Raw genomic sequence first — 21,050 nt, forward strand, 5'->3', positions numbered from 1 at the left:
TGCACCATGCTGCGTTTACGCACTAGAACGTGTGCACCATGCTGCGTTTACGCACTAGAACGTGTGCACCATGCGGCGTTTACGCACTAGAACGTGTGCACCATGCGGCGTTTACGTACTAGAACGTGTGCACCATGCGGCGTTTACGCACTAGAACGTGTGCACCATGCAGCGTTTACGCACTAGAACGTGTGCACCATGCGGCGTTTACGCACTAGAACGTGTGCACCATGCAGCGTTTACGCACTAGAACGTGTGCACCATGCTGCGTTTACGCACTAGAACGTGTGCACCATGCGGCGTTTACGCACTAGAACGTGTGCACCATGCTGCGTTTACGCACTAGAACGTGTGCACCATGCTGCGTTTACGCACTAGAACGTGTGCACCATGCGGCGTTTACGCACTAGAACGTGTGCACCATGCTGCGTTTACGCACTAGAACGTGTGCACCATGCTGCGTTTACGCACTAGAACGTGTGCACCATGCGGCGTTTACGCACTAGAACGTGTGCACCATGCTGCGTTTACGCACTAGAACGTGTGCACCATGCTGCGTTTACGCACTAGAACGTGTGCACCATGCGGCGTTTACGCACCAGAACGTGTGCACCATGCTGCGTTTACGCACTAGAACGTGTGCACCATGCTGCGTTTACGCACTAGAACGTGTGCACCATGCTGCGTTTACGCACTAGAACGTGTGCACCATGCTGCGTTTACGCACTAGAACGTGTGCACCATGCTGCGTTTACGCACTAGAACGTGTGCACCATGCGGCGTTTACGCACTAGAACGTGTGCACCATGCTGCGTTTACGCACTAGAACGTGTGCACCATGCTGCGTTTACGCACTAGAACGTGTGCACCATGCGGCGTTTACGCACTAGAACGTGTGCACGCTGCGTTTACGCACTAGAACGTGTGCACCATGCGGCGTTTACGCACTAGAACGTGTGCACCATGCTGCGTTTACGAACCGAATTATTGATCTTGAGGTCAAACATTTGTTCTTCACTGGAAATGGCTGCTGCTTCTGTTTCTTAGAGCTCCAGCTGTAGCTCTTAGTGATCAGGTGATACGAGCTGATTAACGATTATCTGCTTCAGATACAGATTACTCCAGATTACCTGGGTGTCCCTTGCACCTCACTTTGTGCCCAGATTTATGGCGGCTTTTTATTTCAAAAAGAGAATTCAACTTCCAGATTTTTCTTCTTCTTTTTTTTTGTATCCAGATGGGTATCTGGATCGCTCTCAAACCTTTATGAGATTTAAGACAGATCCATCCAGCAGTTTTTCTGCAATCCTCCTGACAGACAGACAAACAAAAGAAACAAACAAACAAAACTCTAACCTCCATGGCGGCGGTAATGGAGACGGTCATTTTCAGCTGCTGTTAACAACTTTTGAGTCCGCTCGTCCTGCTAAAGTGCTTCATGATAGGATTATCTATAGTCCTATTAACATTCTCTCCAAAGCCATAAGGAAGCACTTTGCCGCTGCCCGGCAGGACAGCAGGACATTACCCGGCGGCGTTGTACTGCCACGGTGGGAACGCCGGAGTGTGTACGCGTCAGCTCTCCTGGGACGAGCGGCGCTCCCTTAACACAGATTGGAGGTGAGACCTTGAAGGAAAATTATGAGTTCGATGTTTGCTTTATGGCTCATTTTTCACATTAAACTGAGAAAATCTATTCAGAGGTCACAGAATTCCGACTCCTCCTCGTGCCGGAACTCGTTTCTGCAGCCGTCTGTATTGATAAAGCATTCAGAGGAGCAAAGTATGCAGCGTTTACGTCTCTATTGTCCATCAGCCAGTCTACTGGGACTTCAGAGCACGCCTGCTAGCATCTTGGATATGTAACTCCACACACACACACACGCACACACACCCCGAGCCGATTGGCGGCGTGCGGCGTCGCCAGCGGGAGCCGTGATAACGGATGGCGTTGCCACAGCGAGTCATGAAACGAGTTCTTTTATTGTCTTTCTGTCTCCAATCATGGCGACTCCTCATTTCCCCTCGCCCCCCCCACAGTCACCCCGGTGCAGCTAATGGATTGCGCTCCACTAATGGGACATTAAGTGGGCGCTCTGGCAGGGGGGTTTATAAATATGTAAAATATACGTTTAATTATTTCAAGTGAATCTGGCAGCTAATCAGTACAGCAGGACGTGACAAACATACGAGCCATTGTGAAGCTCCTAGCAATAGATAAGCAGGGCCTGTCAGCGCAGCCCCCCCCCACCCCCCCATGAACATTTTGAGGCTGTCATGGAAGGAGACAAATGGATTAATTGCAACCTGCTTATATAATAGCTCCTTGATGAAGACTGCAGCGAGGAGGCAGCGCAGCGGAGCGCGACCCGAGGACAAGGTTCTGGATAAATATTGATCCAGCAGCATTCGCTGATTTCATGGAGAGCCACTTCCTGTTTCACCTTGCTGGTTTGTTTCATGGCACTAATTCCATTGGTTGCATGCGGGCATTGACCCTAACCCCCGCTGCGGAGACGGGACTTCTGTCGGTAGCTCAAGTTAAACGGAGAGCGTTTAGAGCGGCCCTTCGGATGAAGGAAATACTCTCACCCTGTCAGCGTTGTGGCGCCGGGTATTTACTGACACAGGCAGCTTTCAGTACCACGTGTACTGTTACTGTTTGTCTCCCTATTATAATACCTGCAGTATTAGTACGCATTCACACTAGATCCGACGGAGGTGATGAAGACGCTCGGACGTCTTCGCACATCGTTTTTCTAATCAAGCCATTCATCATTTATTTTGTCAAAGGTAATTTCCCCAATCCCAAGGTGAAATCTTTAGGGCTGGGGGGGTCAGTAAATCATTTATTTAAACCAAAAATAATTCCAATTGTGTTTATTCACACTCAGGATCTCCAAACTAATGAATCTAAGTTGGTATCAGCAGTTGTTCATCAGATATGCTGCATTTTAATTCCTTAAAGAAATTATTGTATTTTTCGCCATGATTCCGATCGCCCATGTTTGTTTGTTTGTTTTTGTGTCATTTTTTTTACGTAAACCCCATGAAATATATACACAAGCGGCTGCAGAAAGTTTATTAAGTACTTCTGTCCCTCAGCCCATCTTTACGTCAGCGGTGGGTTAAGGAGAAAGACAACATAAACACAAATAACGGCGGGACGCCTTCCTGGAAGCGTCATCCAGACACGGGGAGCTGTGACCTTGAGTCCTGTCTTTGTCCAATGCTACCCCCTACCTCCCTCCTGTCTTCATTCTGTCCTCTGCTGTAGCAGAATGAGTGTGTGTGTGTGTGTGGGGGGGGGGGGGTCACCAGCCGCTGTTCTCATCAATTAAATGTGTGACAGTATTTTCCATTGGCTGAACTTCATGTCAAGGAAATGGGCAGGACCTCCCGTTGGTGCGTTTGACAAATCTGCAAATGTTTAATCTCAAGATGTGCCGGCGCTCATAAATAATGCAGAGAGCGCTAGAGAGGCAGCTGGAGCCAGCGCAACAGGGCGAGGCACAGGGTGAGGCACAGGAGGCCTCCACGCTGAATTTGTCTTCATGCCCAAACCCCTGTCTCCTGTGTCACCTCCTCCAAACCCTTGTCTCCTGTGTCACCCCCTCCAAACCCCTGTCTCCTGTGTCGCCCTTCTGCAAACCCCTGTCTCCTGTGTCGCCTCCTCCAAACCCCTGTCTCCTGTGTCGCCTCCTCCAAACCCCGGTCTCCTGTCACCTCCTCCAAACCCCTGTCTCCTGGGTTGCCCTCCTCCAAACCCCTGTCTCCTGTGTCGCCTCCTCCAAACCCCTGTCTCCTGTGTCGCCTCCTCCAAACCCCTGTCTCCTGTGTCGCCTCCTCCAAACCCCTGTCTCCTGTCACCTCCTCCAAACCCCTGTCTCCTGTGTCGCCCCCTCCAAACCCCTGTCTCCTGGGTTGCCCTCCTCCAAATCCCTGTCTCCTGTGTCGCCCTCCTCCAAACCCCTGTCTCCTGTGTCACCTCCTCCAAACCCTTGTCTCCTGTGTCGCCCTCCTCCAAACCCCTGTCTCCTGTGTCACCCTCCTCCAAACCCCTGTCTCCTGTGTCACCTCCTCCAAACCCTTGTTTCCTGTGTCGCCTCCTCCAAACTCCTGTCTCCTGTGTCGCCCTCCTCCAAACCCCTGTCTCCTGTGTCGCCCTCCTCCAAACCTCTGTCTCCTGTGTTGCCCTCCTCCAAACCCCTGTCTCCTGTGTCACCTCCTCCAAACCCTTGTCTCCTGTGTCGCCTCCTCCAAACCCCTGTCTCCTGTGTCACCTCCTCCAAACCCCTGTCTCCTGTGTCGCCCTCCTCCAAACCCCTGTCTCCTGTGTCACCTCCTCCAAACCCTTGTCTCCTGTGTCGCCTCCTCCAAACCCCTGTCTCCTGTGTCACCTCCTCCAAACCCTTGTCTCCTGTGTCGCCCTCCTCCAAACCCTTGTCTCCTGTGTCGCCCTCCTCCAAACCCTTGTCTCCTGTGTCGCCCTCCTCCAAACCCCTGTCTCCTGTGTTGCCTCCTCCAAACCCCTGTCTCCTGTGTCGCCCTCCTCCAAACCCCTGTCTCCTGGGTTGCCTTCCTCCAAACCCCTGTCTCCTGTGTCGCCCTCCTCCAAACCCCTGTCTCCTGTGTCACCTCCTCCAAACCCCTGTCTCCTGTGTCGCCTCCTCCAAACCCCTGTCTCCTGCGTCGCCTCTTCCAAACCCTTGTCTCCTGTGTCGCCCTCCTCCAAACCCCTGTCTCCTGTGTCGCCTCCTCCAAACCCCTGTCTCCTGTGTCGCCTCCTCCAAACCCCTGTCTCCTGTGTCGCCTCCTCCAAACCCCTGTCTCCTGTCACCTCCTCCAAACCCCTGTCTCCTGTGTCGCCCCCTCCAAACCCCTGTCTCCTGGGTTGCCCTCCTCCAAATCCCTGTCTCCTGTGTCGCCCTCCTCCAAACCCCTGTCTCCTGTGTCACCTCCTCCAAACCCTTGTCTCCTGTGTCGCCCTCCTCCAAACCCCTGTCTCCTGTGTCACCCTCCTCCAAACCCCTGTCTCCTGTGTCACCTCCTCCAAACCCTTGTTTCCTGTGTCGCCTCCTCCAAACTCCTGTCTCCTGTGTCGCCCTCCTCCAAACCCTTGTCTCCTGTGTCGCCCTCCTCCAAACCTCTGTCTCCTGTGTTGCCCTCCTCCAAACCCCTGTCTCCTGTGTCACCTCCTCCAAACCCTTGTCTCCTGTGTCGCCTCCTCCAAACCCCTGTCTCCTGTGTCACCTCCTCCAAACCCCTGTCTCCTGTGTCGCCCTCCTCCAAACCCCTGTCTCCTGTGTCACCTCCTCCAAACCCTTGTCTCCTGTGTCGCCTCCTCCAAACCCCTGTCTCCTGTGTCACCTCCTCCAAACCCTTGTCTCCTGTGTCGCCCTCCTCCAAACCCCTGTCTCCTGTGTCACCTCCTCCAAACCCTTGTCTCCTGTGTCGCCTCCTCCAAACCCCTGTCTCCTGTGTCACCTCCTCCAAACCCTTGTCTCCTGTGTCGCCCTCCTCCAAACCCCTGTCTCCTGTGTCGCCTCCTCCAAACCCCTGTCTCCTGTGTCGCCCTCCTCCAAACCCCTGTCTCCTGGGTTGCCTTCCTCCAAACCCCTGTCTCCTGTGTCGCCCTCCTCCAAACCCCTGTCTCCTGTGTCGCCTCCTCCAAACCCCTGTCTCCTGTGTCGCCTCCTCCAAACCCCTGTCTCCTGCGTCGCCTCTTCCAAACCCTTGTCTCCTGTGTCGCCCTCCTCCAAACCCCTGTCTCCTGTGTCGCCTCCTCCAAACCCCTGTCTTCTGTGTCGCCTCCTCCAAACCCTTGTCTCCTGCGTCGCCTCCTCCAAACCCCTGTCTCCTGTGTCGCTTCCTCCAAACCCCTGTCTCCTGTGTCGCCTCCTCCAAACCTCTGTCTCCTGTGTCGCCTCCTCCGATCCACCTCATCGTTCCTTTTTTCTGTAGTGCACCGGAGGAACTTTAGGGCCGTTATCTCCCACATCACAACTCGACGTCATTCCCCCGCTGCGCTAACTTATTCTGCTCGTTTTTTACACAACGTGCCTCACCCCCCCTGCGCCTGTTGCTGTGGGGGTGGACTTATCCTGAGCCAGAGGTCTGCTGTCTCAAAGACACAGGGATTGGGCGCTGCCTCCAGTTGCCCTACATGTAAGGACCAGTGAAGTGGACTGTGAACCGCGTCAAATCCCCCTCAGCTCCACGCTGACTCCGTCCCACTTAGATTTTCTTGCTCTCTGACTGGGAAAGTTTCCTTATTATTCAAGGACAAATTGAGACTTTTAAGCCTATTGAAGGTTATCTTTGCTCATTCAGAAGTCCATCCAGATCTGTTCTTTGGAAGCAAAAATTCTCGACCCACCACGCGACAAGGCTGAGCTGTGAGCGCAAAGCACCGGAAGCACGGCGCACCTGTTGTGAAGTGGGTGGCGCCGTGTCCGGTCCGTCCCATCGGGCAGAGCTCTGGGAAGTCTGTTAAATATGCTTTAAGACAAGTCAAGCGTCCTCACTGCAGGAAACGCATCAGAAACTGTTGCTTGTTGCTTGTTGAGTGGAAGTGGAATATTTAGCGCTGATTTCATGGATCTGAGTGGAAGTGGAATATTTAGCGCTGATTTCATGGATCTGAGGGGAAGTGGAATATTTAGCGCTGATTTCATGGATCTGAGGGGAAGTGGAATATTTAGCGCTGATTTCATGGATCTGAGTGGAAGTGGAATATTTAGCGCTGATTTCATGGATCTGAGGGGAAGTGGAATATTTAGCGCTGATTTCATGGATCTGAGTGGAAGTGGAATATTTAGCGCTGATTTCATGGATCTGAGGGGAAGTGGAATATTTAGCGCTGATTTCATGGATCTGAGTGGAAGTGGAATATTTAGCGCTGATTTCATGGATCTGAGGGGAAGTGGAATATTTAGCGCTGATTTCATGGATCTGAGTGGAAGTGGAATATTTAGCGCTGATTTCATGGATCTGAGGGGAAGTGGAATATTTAGCGCTGATTTCATGGATCTGAGGGGAAGTGGAATATTTAACGCTGATTTCATGGATCTGAGGGGAAGTGGAATATTTAGCGCTGATTTCATGGATCTGAGTGGAAGTGGAATATTTAGCGCTGATTTCATGGATCTGAGTGGAAGTGGAATATTTAGCGCTGATCTGAGGGGAAGTGGAATATTTAGCGCTGATTTCATGGATCTGAGTGGAAGTGGAATATTTAGCGCTGATTTCATGGATCTGAGGGGAAGTGGAATATTTAGCGCTGATTTCATGGATCTGAGTGGAAGTGGAATATTTAGCGCTGATTTCATGGATCTGAGGGGAAGTGGAATATTTAGCGCTGATTTCATGGATCTGAGTGGAAGTGGAATATTTAGCGCTGATTTCATGGATCTGAGGGGAAGTGGAATATTTAGCGCTGATTTCATGGATCTGAGGGGAAGTGGAATATTTAACGCTGATTTCATGGATCTGAGGGGAAGTGGAATATTTAGCGCTGATTTTATGGATCTGAGGGGAAGTGGAATATTTAAAGGAAACGTTTCATCCATACTGAGGAATTATTCTTCCCTTGCAGGCTCTTGGAAGTTTCTACTTTATCCATGAATCTATGAAAAGCATCCAGCAGTTTGATTTCACAGGTGAGTGGCTCTACTCCAGTGCCCCCCCCCCCCCCCCCCCTCATTCACCCTAACCCCCCTGCATATCACAGACACCCATTTACACACTATTCCCACTTCCATCAGAAATAGAGAGCTAAGATTGGCTTCGAGGATAATGTAAAGGGGGGGGGGGGGGCTAGCGCTTATTATTAATATTAGGATTTAATTCATGAGATTTCCTGCCCACAGTAATGTGTGTGTGTGTGGGGGGGGGGGGTTATTGGACAGTCACAGCAGTCTCATCAACCTGAGGTGTCAAACTATCCTGGGGTCTGGTGGCAATGCTAATTAAAGAAGGGCTGTAGATGGACGGGGGACGGACGGACGGACGGACGGACGGACGGGGGGGGGGGGTCTCCCGCTTTATGGACCCAAGTCAGCACCAGCACCAGCCCCAGTGAAGGACAGAACCGAGGGTGTCCGTTCACTGGGGCCGAGCATGCCCCCCCACCTCAACGGCTACGTTGCGAGCTACGCTAAAAGACATTTCAGACAGCACCTCGCCCACTGGGCCGGCTGACAGGAACCGGGCTGACAGGAACCGGGCTGACAGGGACCGGGCTGACAGGAACCGGGCTTACAGGAACCGGGCTTACAGGAACCGGGCTGACAGGAACCGGGCTTACAGGAACCGGGCTGACAGGGACCGGGCTGACAGGGACCGGGCTGACAGGAACCGGGCTGACAGGGACCGGGCTGACAGGGACCGGGCTGACAGGAACCGGGCTTACAGGAACCGGGCTGACAGGGACCGGGCTGACAGGAACCGGGCTGACAGGAACCGGGCTGACAGGAACCGGGCTGACAGGGACCGGGCTGACAGGAACCGGGCTTACAGGAACCGGGCTGACAGGAACCGGGCTGACAGGGACCGGGCTGACAGGGACCGGGCTGACAGGAACCGGGCTGACAGGGACCGGGCTGACAGGAACCGGGCTGACAGGGACCGGGCTGACAGGGACCGGGCTGAGGACTTCGTCTTAGATTTAAAGCCACGTCTTCGTAACGAGTCATTTTCCCACACCTGAAGGTTTTCCTGTTTTTCCATGAATCCACTCGTTGCTTAGAAACGATCCACATTCATGGATGTGAGCTCTGATGCTACTGGCGCTCACGCACGTTCTTCTGTCCAACCAGCAGGTGGGGCAGTTGTCCGAGGAAGCTGAGATTCCGACTGGGGGGGCTTCCTCGTGCTGCTTCGCTGCCATTCATTCATCTTTTCTCTACTTTAGCCAAGAAATTCAAGAAAGTGGTGGGAAAGGAAACGTATTCAGAGAAACTCGAAAGCACCCCCTCCCTGGAGAAGGAGAAGTTTCCACAGGACTACTTTCCAGAGGTGGGACTATCTATTTATCTATCTATCTATCTATCTATCTATCTATCTATCTATCTATCTGTCTATCTGTCTATCTGTCTATCTATCTATCTATCTGTCTATCTGTCTATCTATCTATCTATCTATCTGTCTATCTATCTGTCTATCTGTCTATCTATCTATCTATCTATCTATCTATCTATCTATCTATCTATCTATCTGTCTATCTATCTATCTATCTATCTATCTATCTATCTATCTATCTATCTATCTGTCTATCTATCTATCTGTCTGTCTGTCTATCTATCTACCTATCTACCTATCTATCTATCTATCTATCTATCTATCTATCTATCTATCTGTTTATCTATCTGTTTATCTATTTATCTGTCTATCTATCATCTATCTATCTATCTATCTGTTTATTTATCTGTCTATCTATAAATCTATCTATCTATCTATCTATCTATCTATCTATCTATCTATCTATCTATCTATCTGTCTATCTATCTATCTATCTATCTATCTATCTATCTATCTATCTATCTATCTGTCTATCTATCTGTCTATCTGTCTATCTATCTATCTATCTATCTGTCTATCTATCTGTCTATCTATCTGTCTGTCTGTCTATCTATCTATCTATCTATCTATCTATCTACCTATCTATCTATCTATCTATCTATCTATCTGTCTATCTATCTGTCTGTCTATCTATCTATCTATCTATCTATCTATCTATCTATTTATCTATCTAGCTATCTATCTATCTATCTATCTATCTATCTGTTTATCTATCTGTTTATCTATCTGTTTATCTATCTGTTTATCTATTTATCTGTCTATCTATAAATCTATCTATCTATCTATCTATCTGTCTGCCTGCCTGCCTGTCTGTCTGTCTTCTATATTTCATGTTGTTTGAATTCTGTTTTTAGTGGCTTTTTAAACACTTAAACATGAAACAAAGAAAGTTCTCCTCCGGTGGCGATGTCCTCACTTGGCCTCGTCCTCCCGTAGAGTCGTCCTATCATGGTGTCTTCCTCCTATAGCCCCGTCCTCTGGTGGCTATGGGAGGAAGACACCATGATAGGACGACTCTACGGGCCTCGTTCTCCGGTGATTCGTCCTATCATGGAGTCGTCGTCCCGTGGCCCCGTCCTCCCGTGGCCCCGTCCCCTCCTCTCTGGGGTGTGAGCTGATTTAGTCATAAAGAGCACGACCATCCGGGTGTCGTCCCTCCACTCCCCTCTCATCTGTCAGCCGAGCTCCGATGGCCGCCTCGACAAATATATGCAAAACAGATGGTTGCAGCCCCTTCACACACCTCCCCCCAACTTCAGTCTCTGTCACACACCGCAGGACGCCACACACACACACACACACACACGCACACACACACGCACACACACAACTTCATGTTTCAGGTTTCCCACGTCTCCTCACCGAGGATAATCTGAATCCAATTACATGAACGGTCATTTAAAGTGATTACTGCAACGGAAACCACAGAGCTGGCACGGCACCGAGGTGTGTGTGTGTGTGTGTGTGTGTGTGTGTGTGTGTGTGTGTGCGTCTGTATCTGTGTGTGTGTTTGCGTGTGTGTGCGTCTGTGCGTGTGTGTGTGTGTGTGCGTGTGTGTATGTGTGTGCATCTGTGTGTGTGTGTGCGTCTGTGTGTGTGTGTGTGTGCATCTGTGTCTGTGTGCATCTGTGTGTGTGTGTGTGCGTCTGTGTCTGTGTGTGTGTGTGTGCGTCTGTGTGTGTGTGTGTGTGCGTCTGTGTCTGTGTGTGTGTGTGTGTGCGTCTGTGTGTGTGTGTGTGCGTCTGTGTCTGTGTGTGTGTGTGCGTCCGTGTCTGTGTGTGTGTGTGTGTGTGTGTGTGTGTGTCTGTGTGTGTCTGTGTGCGTGTGTGTGTGTCTGTGTGTGTGTGTGTGTGTGTGTGTGTGTGCGTCTGTATCTGTGTGTGTGTGTACGTCTGTGTCTGTGTGTGTGTTTGCGTGTGTGTGTGTGCATCTGTGTGTGTGTGTGTGTGTGCGTGTGTGTGTGTGTGCGTCTGTGTCTGTGTGTGTGTGTACGTCTGTGTCTGTGTGTGTGTTTGCGTGTGTGTGCGTCTGTGTGTGTGTGTGTGCATCTGTGTCTGTGTGTGTGTGTGTGTGTGTGTGTGCGTCTGTGTCTGTGTGTGTGTGTGTGTGTGTGTGCGTCTGTGTCTGTGTGTGTGTGTGTGTTTGCGTGTGTGTCTGTGTGTGTGTTTGCGTGTGTGTGCGTCTGTGTGTGTGTGTGTGTGTGCGTCTGTGTGTGCGTCTGTGTGTGTGTGTCTGTGTGTGTGTGTCTGTGTGTGTCTGTTTGCGTGTGTGTGTGTAGGTGTGTGTGTCTGTGTGTGTGTGCGTGTGTGTGTCTGTGTGTGTGTGTCTGTGTGCGTGTGTGTGTGTAGATGTGCGTGTGTGTAGGTGTGTGTCTGTGTGCGTGTGTGTGTGTAGGTGTGCGTGTGTGTGTGTCTGTGTCTGTGTGTGTCTGTTTGCGTGTGTGTGTGTCTGTGTGTGTGTGTGTGTCTGTGTGTGTGTCTGTGTGTGTCTGTGTGTGCGTGTGTGTGTGTGTGTGGGAGCCGGGTGAGGACAGCTCTCCCTCTGATTGATGTCTCCGTCCCGTCTGGGACATGAATCCTGGACGCCGCTCCGAGCAGCACTCCAGATAATGCCGGCCCATTTGGAGCAGCAGATTTGTGGAGTCTCGCCGGGTCGCCCACTCGCTGCTTCTTCTTCCCTCTTGCTGCCCCTCCATAGTGAGAAATTGGTTGTTATCATAGATCACAGATAATGCTCAAAGCTCTTATGAAAGATGAATTAATTTCACTAATGCTTTAATGCAGCGCTCTCACGGGGGAGGCAGACTGGTGATAACCCCTGCCTCGTCCCCGCTCCCCCCGCCCCCCCGCCGCTGATTGATGGCCTCTTTTAGTAGATGAAACCGCCTAGATTTGCCATTCATCTGCAGCGTTGAGAAATACTATTACACGGGATCCTGGACAGGTCGGCGTTGTTGTTGGAGTCCCAGGTCTCAGTTTTAATCCACACAGCCTTAAATCTGTGGAATAATGTGGAGAAGTGGAGAGATTTAACGGGAGGGGGGGGGGGGGGAAGGTGTGCTTGAAGTTAATCAAATTTGTCAGCTGGCATCCTCGGATGAAGGTTAGAGAACGACAGCAGATCGCTCAGGTGGGAGACGAATGTGTGTTTCTCTGCCTGTCGGACGTTTACGGAGTGCCATTAATAAAGTGTCGCTGAGCTAACAGCTAATGACATCATGGCGGGAAACGAGAAACCAAATGTCACTCAGTGCATTGTCAAACGAAGTGGCTGATCCTGAGAGGAATCGGTGCTGCAGCGGTTCACGATTAAAGACGAGGCAAACCTGCACCGAACATCCGCTCCTGGACCGACCTCGTGTCTCATAACACTCCTATGTCAAAGGTCAAAGTACTACTGCACAAAGGAAACATACCGATGCAGAACGGGATTAGCTAGAAGGACAGGATAAAACATTCCATTGATTGTTAATCAGAGTGATCGTCAGGCTCCGAACCAGGTGCCCCCCCCCCCCCCCCTTTTACTCCCTTGAGGGTTACAATGTTCAATATCTGGGACAAAACCAAGGCCATCAATAAAACATGTCAACTATGACTTAAGGAAAAGAACAAAGTATTCCATCATGGGACACTTTGATGTGTGCAAGTGAAGTCAAACATGTGGACAGTGTCAAATGAGACATGCTGTGAGGCAACACCTGTGCAGGTGAGCCACACAACAGTGTGAACGCTGAGTCCAGTCAGGGAGTGCTGCCGCCCAGGCTGACGACACGGAAGCAGCTTCACACCCAAACTGTCCCGTGAATCTCCGGGAGCCGAGACAAAGTTTCACACTTTGCTGCTAAAATAGTCGTTTACCAATTCCTTTTATTTTAATCAGAAAAAACTTATTGTGGAAACTTTGAAACTGGAAGCAGCGTGGTGAACACACGACCGGCCGACCGCGGACAGCGCCTTCATCTTCCTAACCGCTTCGGCCGTTACCGGGTCGCGGGTCGTGTTCAAGCCTATCCCAACGGGCGAGAGGCGGGGTACATCCTGGACAAGCTGCCAGCTCGTCGCATTCACACACATTCACACCTGCGGAACATCGTATAATCACTTCACCTAACATGCAAATTAGGTGAAGTGATTATACTAGACACGGGGAGAACCCGGAGAGAACCCACACAGACACGGGGAGAACCCGGAGATAACCCACGCAGACACGGGGTGAACCCGGAGAGAACCCACGAAGACACGGGGAGAACCCGGAGAGAACCCACGCAGACACGGGGAGAACCCGGAAATAACCCACGAAGACACGGGGAGAACCCGGAAATAACCCACGAAGACACGGGGAGAACCCGGAGAGAACCCACACAGACACGGGGAGAACCCGGAAATAACCCACGAAGACACGGGGAGAACCCGGAAATAACCCACGAAGACACGGGGAGAACCCGGAGAGAACCCACACAGACACGGGAAGAACCCGGAAATAACCCACGAAGACACGGGGAGAACCCGGAGAGAACCCACGCAGACACGGGGAGAACCCAGAGAGAACCCACGAAGACACGGGGAGAACCCGGAAATAACCCACGAAGACACGGGGAGAACCCAGAGAGAACCCACACGGACACGGGGTGAACCCGGAGATAACCCACGAAGACACGGGGAGAACCCAGAGAGAACCCACACAGACACGGGGAGAACCCGGAAATAACCCACACAGACACGGGGAGAACCCGGTGAGAACCCACGAAGACACGGGGAGAACCCAGAGAGAACCCACGAAGACACGGGGAGAACCCGGAGAGAACCCACACAGACATGGGGAGAACCCGGAAATAACCCACGAAGACACGGGGAGAACCCGGAGAGAACCCACGAAGACACGGGGAGAACCCAGAGAGAACCCACACAGACACGGGGAGAACCCAGAGAGAACCCACACAGACACAGGGAGAACCCGGAGAGAACCCACGAAGACACGGGGAGAACCCAGAGAGAACCCACACAGACACGGGGAGAACCCGGAAATAACCCACACAGACACGGGGAGAACCCGGAGAGAACCCACACAGACAAGGGGAGAACCCGGAGAGAACCCACACAGACACGGGGAGAACCCGGAGAGAACCCACACAGACAGGGGGAGAACCCGGAGAGAACCCACACAGACACGGGGAGAAACGGGAGAGAACCCACGAAGACACGGGGAGAACCCAGAGAGAACCCACGCAGACACGGGGAGAACCCAGAGAGAACCCACACAGAGATACGAGTGTGGGGCTCGGTGTCGATCTCAAGCCGTGTTGAGTTGAAATACACAAATGTATTTTGAGAAGAAACTTGATCCAGAACAGACGAAGACTTTCTGTGTTGTGTCAGTTCCGCTACTTTTTAATGGGGATCTTTGCTTTGGCTGCATTCTGCCCCATGTTCCGGGGCCTTGGGGTACATGAGCAGGTTGTTACCCCGGGGTATGCACTTTAACCCTCCAGTAAGTTCCCGCGTCTTTTCTCTCCTTCCTGCTCCTTATTTGGGTGGATTTGGATTTCACTCCATCGGTTCTCCTGAGAGCTCCTCGTGATGGATTTGCCAGCTTGTCGTTTCCTGTTGTTCTCTCGATCTCTCCACCTCGGCAGCGTTTACTATTATATTTATTCGTTTGGCGCAGCAGCACATGCCTCTGAAAACCATTGCATCATGAATATTTGTCATTGCCTTATATAAATATACGATGCTGGCCTTAATGCGCCCTTGCCATCGATTGTTTTACACAGCCGTGTGAAAAAGGAGCGGCGAGAGAAACAGCTGACAGGCTGTAGATCAACGAGCTCATGAGTTTCTGTTTGTTGTTTGGCACCGTGAGCATGTCCATAAAAGCCCCGACTCCTCTCGGCCCGTTAGCGCCCTGCACCGGGGGCTTTGCCACGGGGCCGCCATTACTTTCAAGCTCTGCCCTCGATCGAGTTAGCCTCCCTCATGTTCCGCTCCTTTGATTTAAACAGCGAGTGATTCACAGCGCGGAGCAGACGAAGTCATTTAAAGTGGCATCGCCCTCAACATGTTCCCTGTGTTTATCACGCCTGAGACGCCAGAGACGCCAGAGACGCCAGAGACACCTGAGACGCCTGAAACGCCAGAGACGCCAGAGACGCCTGAAACGCCAGAGACGCCAGAGACGCCAGAGACACCTGAAACGCCAGAGACGCCAGAGACGCCTGAAACGCCAGAGACGCCTGAAACGCCTGAAACGCCAGAGACGCCAGAGACGCCTGAAACGCCAGAGACGCCAGAGACGCCAGAGACGCCAGAGACGCCAGAGACGCCAGAGACACCTGAGACGCCTGAAACGCCAGAGACGCCAGAGACGACTGAAACGCCAGAGACGCCAGAGACGCCAGAGACGCCTGAAACGCCAGAGACGCCAGAGACGCCAGAGACGCCTGAAACGCCAGAGACGCCTGAAACGCCTGAAACGCCAGAGACGCCAGAGACGCCAGAGACGCCAAAGACGCCAGAGACGCCAGAGACGCCAGAGACAACGCCAGAGACGCCAGAGACAACGCCTGAGACGCCAGAGACAACGCCTGAGACGCCAGAGATGCCAGAGACGCCAGAGACAACGCCAGAGATGCCAGAGACGCCAGAGACGCCAGAGACGCCTGAAACACCTGAGACGCCAGAGACGCCAGAGACGCTAGAGACGCCAGAGACACCAGAGATGCCTGAAACGCCTGAGACGCCTGAGACGCCAGAGACGCCAGAGACGACTGAAACGCCAGAGACGCCAGAGACGACTGAAACGCCAGAGACGACTGAAACGCCAGAGACGCCAGAGACGACTGAAACGCCAGAGACGCCAGAGACGACTGAAACGCCAGAGACGCCAGAGACGACTGAAACGCCAGAGACGCCAGAGACGCCAGAGATGCCAGAGACGCCTGAAACGCCAGAGACGCCTGAAACGCCAGAGACGCCAGAGAGGCCAGAGACGCCTGAGACGCCTGAGACGCCAGAGAGGCCAGAGACGCCTGAGACGCCTGAAACGCCAGAGACACCAGAGACGCCAGAGAGGTCAGAGACGCCTGAGACGCCTGAGACGCCAGAGACGCCAGAGACGCCAGAGACGCCAGAGACGCCAGAGATGCCTGAAACGCCAGAGACGCCAGAGACGCCAAAGACGCCAGAGACGCCTGAAACGCCAGAGACGCCTGAAACGCCAGAGACGCCAGAGACGCCAGAGACGCCTGAGACGCCTGAAACGCCAGAGACGCCTGAAACGCCAGAGACGCCTGAAACGCCAGAGACGCCAGAGACGCCAGAGACGCCTGAAACGCCAGAGACGCCTGAAACGCCTGAAACGCCAGAGACGGCTGAAACGCCTGAAACGCCAGAGACGCCAACGACGCCAGAGACGCCAGAGACGCCTGAAACGCCAGAGACGCCTGAGACGCCTGAAACGCCAGAGACGCCGGCAATTAATATGCTAATATTGTGTTTACTAAAATATTTGACCCCCCCCCACACATTTTTTTACTCGCAGTACATTTCTGTTTGTACTCTTCTCTCTTCGCCCTGCCAGACTGTTATTTATGGGGGTCGGACTTCAAGCTGAAGTACCTGAAAGGTCAAACGGGATGGAACAGGAAAGGTGTGTGCGTGTGTGTGTGTGCGTGTGTGTGTGTGTGTGTGTGTGTGTGTGTGTGTGCTTGCCTGCGTGTGCGTGTGTGTGTGTGTGTGTGTGCTTGCCTGCGTGTGTGTGTGTGTGTGTGCTTGCCTGCGTGCGTGCGTGTGTGTGTGTGTGCTTGCCTGCGTGCGTGTGTGTGTGCGCGTGCATGTGTGTGTGTGTGTGCTTGCCTGCGTGTGCGTGTGTGTGTGCTTGCCTGCGTGCGTGCGTGTGTGCGTGCGTTTGTGTGCGTGCGTGTGTGTGTGTGTGTGTGTGTGCGTGTGCGCGTGTGTGTGTGTGCGTGTGTGCTTGCCTGCGTGCGTGTGTGTGCGTGTGTGCTTGCCTGCGTGCGTGTGTGCGTGCGTTTGTGTGCGTGCGTGTGTGTGTGTGTGTGTGTGCGTGCGTGTGCGCGTGTGTGTGTGTGCGTGTGTGCTTGCCTGCGTGCGTGTGTGCGTGTGTGTGCGTGTGTGTGAACAGCGATGAAGCGGTAGCGCCATCACTCATACGCGGTGGAAATGCAGCCCTGGGATTGGCTGTCAGCCCAGTGATGGATTTTGATGCTGTGATTGTAGTTAATGGCTCTTTAAATTAAACTGAGATTAAACATCTGTGGCAGAAGAGAGAGCTTTTATTGGGCCTGAGCAAGTACACAACTCTTCATCACTCCTCATCCACCCCACTCTATTGAAACCAGTTCTTTTAGGATAATATCGAGGTAATTAAATGGTGCCCTTAATTATTCACACACTTGTTCTGGATGTAATGAGACTTTAACCAGCGATGGCATCTAAATCCTGGATGCCTGTGCACCAGGTCAAGGTCTTTGGCTTGCCCACAGACGGAAAGTCCATGAAAATATATAGTTAATGACGAAACTATGACTTATATCACCGCTAGCTATTCCCCAGCAGCTGGAGTCACAGGTTTGTATCCTGAAGTTTGAGTAAAGCACCTTAATCTTGATAAAGTGTAAGGCTCCAGTGGAGGAGCAGTGAAATGTCCATGTCGGAACAAGTCTGGAATTCAGGACAAATCATTTGCTCAAGTGGAAGGTGGATGAAACGGGCATGCAGATTCATGGGCGTCAGATCGGGGGCCTGATGCCTCTTATGGCAGCGTCTGCCATAGCAGCGTGAATCTGTGTTCGGATGGCGGGCTGGGTTGGGTCGTACAGCTGTGAGATGGGCCGGTCGAGTCCAAGTACCACTGTAATCCAGCTGTGGACCAACGGCTCGACCGCTGGCTGCCGCCGCATCGCGATACGCCTGCCCATTGGTCTCGACAGACCACGCAGGATCCCAGAAGGGTTCGAGACTGAGGGATCCTAGAAGGGTTCTGGACTGAAGGATCCCAGAAGGGTTCTAGACTGAGGGATACGGGTTCTGGACTGAGGGGACATAGAAGGGTTCTAGACTGAAGGATCATAGACATGTTATAGACTGAGGGATCCTAGAAGGGTTCTAGACTGAGGGATTCTATAAGGGTACTAGTCTGAGGGATCCTAGAGGGGTTCTAGACTGAGGGATCCTATAAGGGTTCTCGACTGAGGGATACGGGTTCTGGACTGAGGGATTCTATAAGGGTACTAGTCTGAGGGATCCTAGAGGGGTTCTAGACTATAAGGGTTCTGGACTGAGGGATACGGGTTCTGGACTGAGGGATCCTAGAAGGGTCAAAAACTAACAAGACCACGTTGAAGGGCATTGCCCAGCCATGCTAGGAAGCAGTGCACCAATGGTTGGCCTGGTTACGTCCCATTTTAAGACCAACAATGTCCTGGTTGGTGGGTGGGTACAAGTACACGTACACATATGTAGAAGCTGGGGAGTATTTATTTGCTCAACAAACACGTAAAGTGCTTTAAACGAATGGATGTCGTGTGTTTACACTCCATGCATGGATTTTTCTTTTCATTTTGAAGAGGTTCGGATTTCAACTGTCAGAATTTCTCCTGGTTCTCTTCGCTGCCGTAATATTGGGTCCGCGGGTTCTAAGCGGGCCCGTACATCCTCTATGGATGAATTTAACGGTGCTAATGTAATTCAATCTGATACAGTTAATCTTGTACTAATGCAGACACGCCATCAAATACCTCTTAGCCTTTTCATCGGATATTTTTGGGGGGGGTTATTTGTTTTTAAATAAAATGAGTCCGTTTGTAATTATGTGACCTGGCATGTAATTAGTTTATTCATCGCTGCAGTTAACTCCCCATTAGGACTTATTTATCTGTTCGGAAGGAGGACACTCACAGCACCAATTTGTCTCCTCTAATAACCGGCTTCGTGGCTTTGGACCTGTGATTGGATAATTAACTCACGGCTGGGGGGATGTAATTAAGGAGCCATTCACATCGCAGCAACGCTGTGGGAAAACGAAAAAAAGAAATCCTCGATTTGAGGTTATAGACAACAAACAAGAACAAATATCCGCCAGTGGAGGAACATCACTGGAATTAATACAATTTCTTCAACAAATATACTTTATAAAGTTATCGACTTCCATATATCAGGGTTCGTTTGTTTGAGCTAGACAGAGACAGACAGAGATAGACATCGGTGCAGCGTCCACGATCCTGTCGAGTCCCGACGCCTGGACGATCCGCCACCCGAAAGGAACAGCTCTCCATTTACGGTCGATCTCCGTTCTCCCCTTACCTGCCGGTCGATCTCCGTTCCTACCCTCACCTGCCGGTCGATCTCCGTTCCTACCCTCACCTGCCGGTCGATCTCCGTTCCTACCCTCACCTGCCGGTAGATCTCCGTTCCTACCCTCACCTGCCGGTCGATCTCCGTTCCTACCCTCACCTGCCGATCGATCTCCGTTCCTACCCTCACCTGCCGGTCGATCTCCGTTCCTACCCTCACCTGCCGGTCGATCTCCGTTCCTCCCCTCACCTGCCGGTCGATCTCCGTTCCTACCCTCACCTGCCTGTCGGTCTCCGTTCATACCCTCACCTGCCGGTCGATCTCCGTTCCTACCCTCACCTGCCGGTAGATCTCCGTTCCTACCCTCACCTGTCGGTCGATCTCCGTTCCTACCCTCACCTGCCGGTCGGTCTCCGTTCCTACCCTCACCTGCCGGTCGATCTCCGTTCCTACCCTCACCTGCCGGTCGATCTCCGTTCCTACCCTCACCTGCCGGTCGATCTCCGTTCCTACCCTCACCTGCCGGTCGATCTCCGTTCCTACCCTCACCTGTGGTAATGACCTTTGGGTAGTGACCAAAGACCAAGATCTCAGGTACAAGCGGCTGAAATGAACTTCCTCCGTGGGGGGTGGGCTCTCCGTTAGAGACAGGGTGAGACGCTCCTGCATGACTCGAAGAAGAAGAGCAGAGTGGATAAAGTAAATCTTTGTGGTAATGCCCATCCATCCATCCATCCATCCATCCATCCATCTTCTTCCGCTTATCCTGGGGGGTCGCGGGGGCCGCAGCCTAAGCAGGGAAGCCCAGACTTCCCTCTCCCCGGCCACTTCCTCTAGCTCTTCCGGGGGGATCCCGAGGCGTTCCCAGGCCAGCCGAGAGACATAGTCTCTCCAGCGTGTCCGGGGTCTTCCCCGTGGTCTCCTCCCGGTGGGACGTGCCCTGAACGCCTGGATGCCAGGAGGCATCCTGAATAGATGCTCGAGCCTCCTCATCTGGCTCCTCTCAACGCGGAGGAGCAGCGGCTCTACTCCGAGCTCCTCCCGGATGACTGAGCTTCTCACCCGATCTCTAAGGGAGAGCCCCGCCCCCCTACGGAGGAAGCTCATTTCAGCCGCTTGTACCCGGGATCTCGTTCTTTCGGTCACCACCCATTTTTTTTTTTTTGAAAGTGCAATGGATTTATTTGTGCTCCGTAATTCTACCCCTTCATCCAACCATCACCAAGAGTTGTCCCAATACACCAGGTTCACATCAGCCTCTAGAGGAAAGTCTGGATCACCAAGTTCTAAGGAGATCTGAGGAAGAAGAGAGAGAGCTTAGTGAGAGCCACAAACACTGAACCAGCAACCTCCACTGACTCAGAGATCTGTGGGCGGAGTTAACTCTCAGATCGAGTTTTGATTGGTGCTGGAGTGGTGGACCTGGCATGCATGAAACCTCCACCTAAGAACGGGGCAGCCATCCAGGACCCAACAACGGAAACATGAGCCCCCAGATCACCCCAAGCAGCCACAGCAACCCGAGAATGACCCCCGGGGCCCCCCCAGAGCCACACGCAAAAGAACCAGCCCAGAGCCCGGGAGCAACCCCCGGGGCCCCCCCAGAGCCACACGCAGAAGAACCAACCCAGGGCCCGGGGGCGACCGTCACCAACACAACCG

At 52.4% G+C, this 21,050-nt stretch overlaps 1 protein-coding gene across 1 annotated transcript in view; it reads left to right on the top strand.

Annotated features, from left to right (window-relative positions):
• The window catches only part of LOC137895919 (inositol polyphosphate-5-phosphatase A-like), a 194,418-nt gene that overhangs the window by 87,718 nt on the left and 85,650 nt on the right, over positions 1 to 21,050 (top strand). Inside the window, exons 5-6 of the mRNA XM_068741446.1 lie at positions 7,598 to 7,661; positions 8,915 to 9,018. Coding sequence (XP_068597547.1) covers positions 7,598 to 7,661; positions 8,915 to 9,018 — 168 coding nt within the window. The remainder of the gene's footprint in view (positions 1 to 7,597; positions 7,662 to 8,914; positions 9,019 to 21,050) is intronic.

This window comes from Brachionichthys hirsutus, chromosome 7 (genome assembly GCF_040956055.1).
Source record: "Brachionichthys hirsutus isolate HB-005 chromosome 7, CSIRO-AGI_Bhir_v1, whole genome shotgun sequence".
In the NCBI taxonomy this organism is placed as follows: Eukaryota; Metazoa; Chordata; class Actinopteri; order Lophiiformes; family Brachionichthyidae; genus Brachionichthys; species Brachionichthys hirsutus.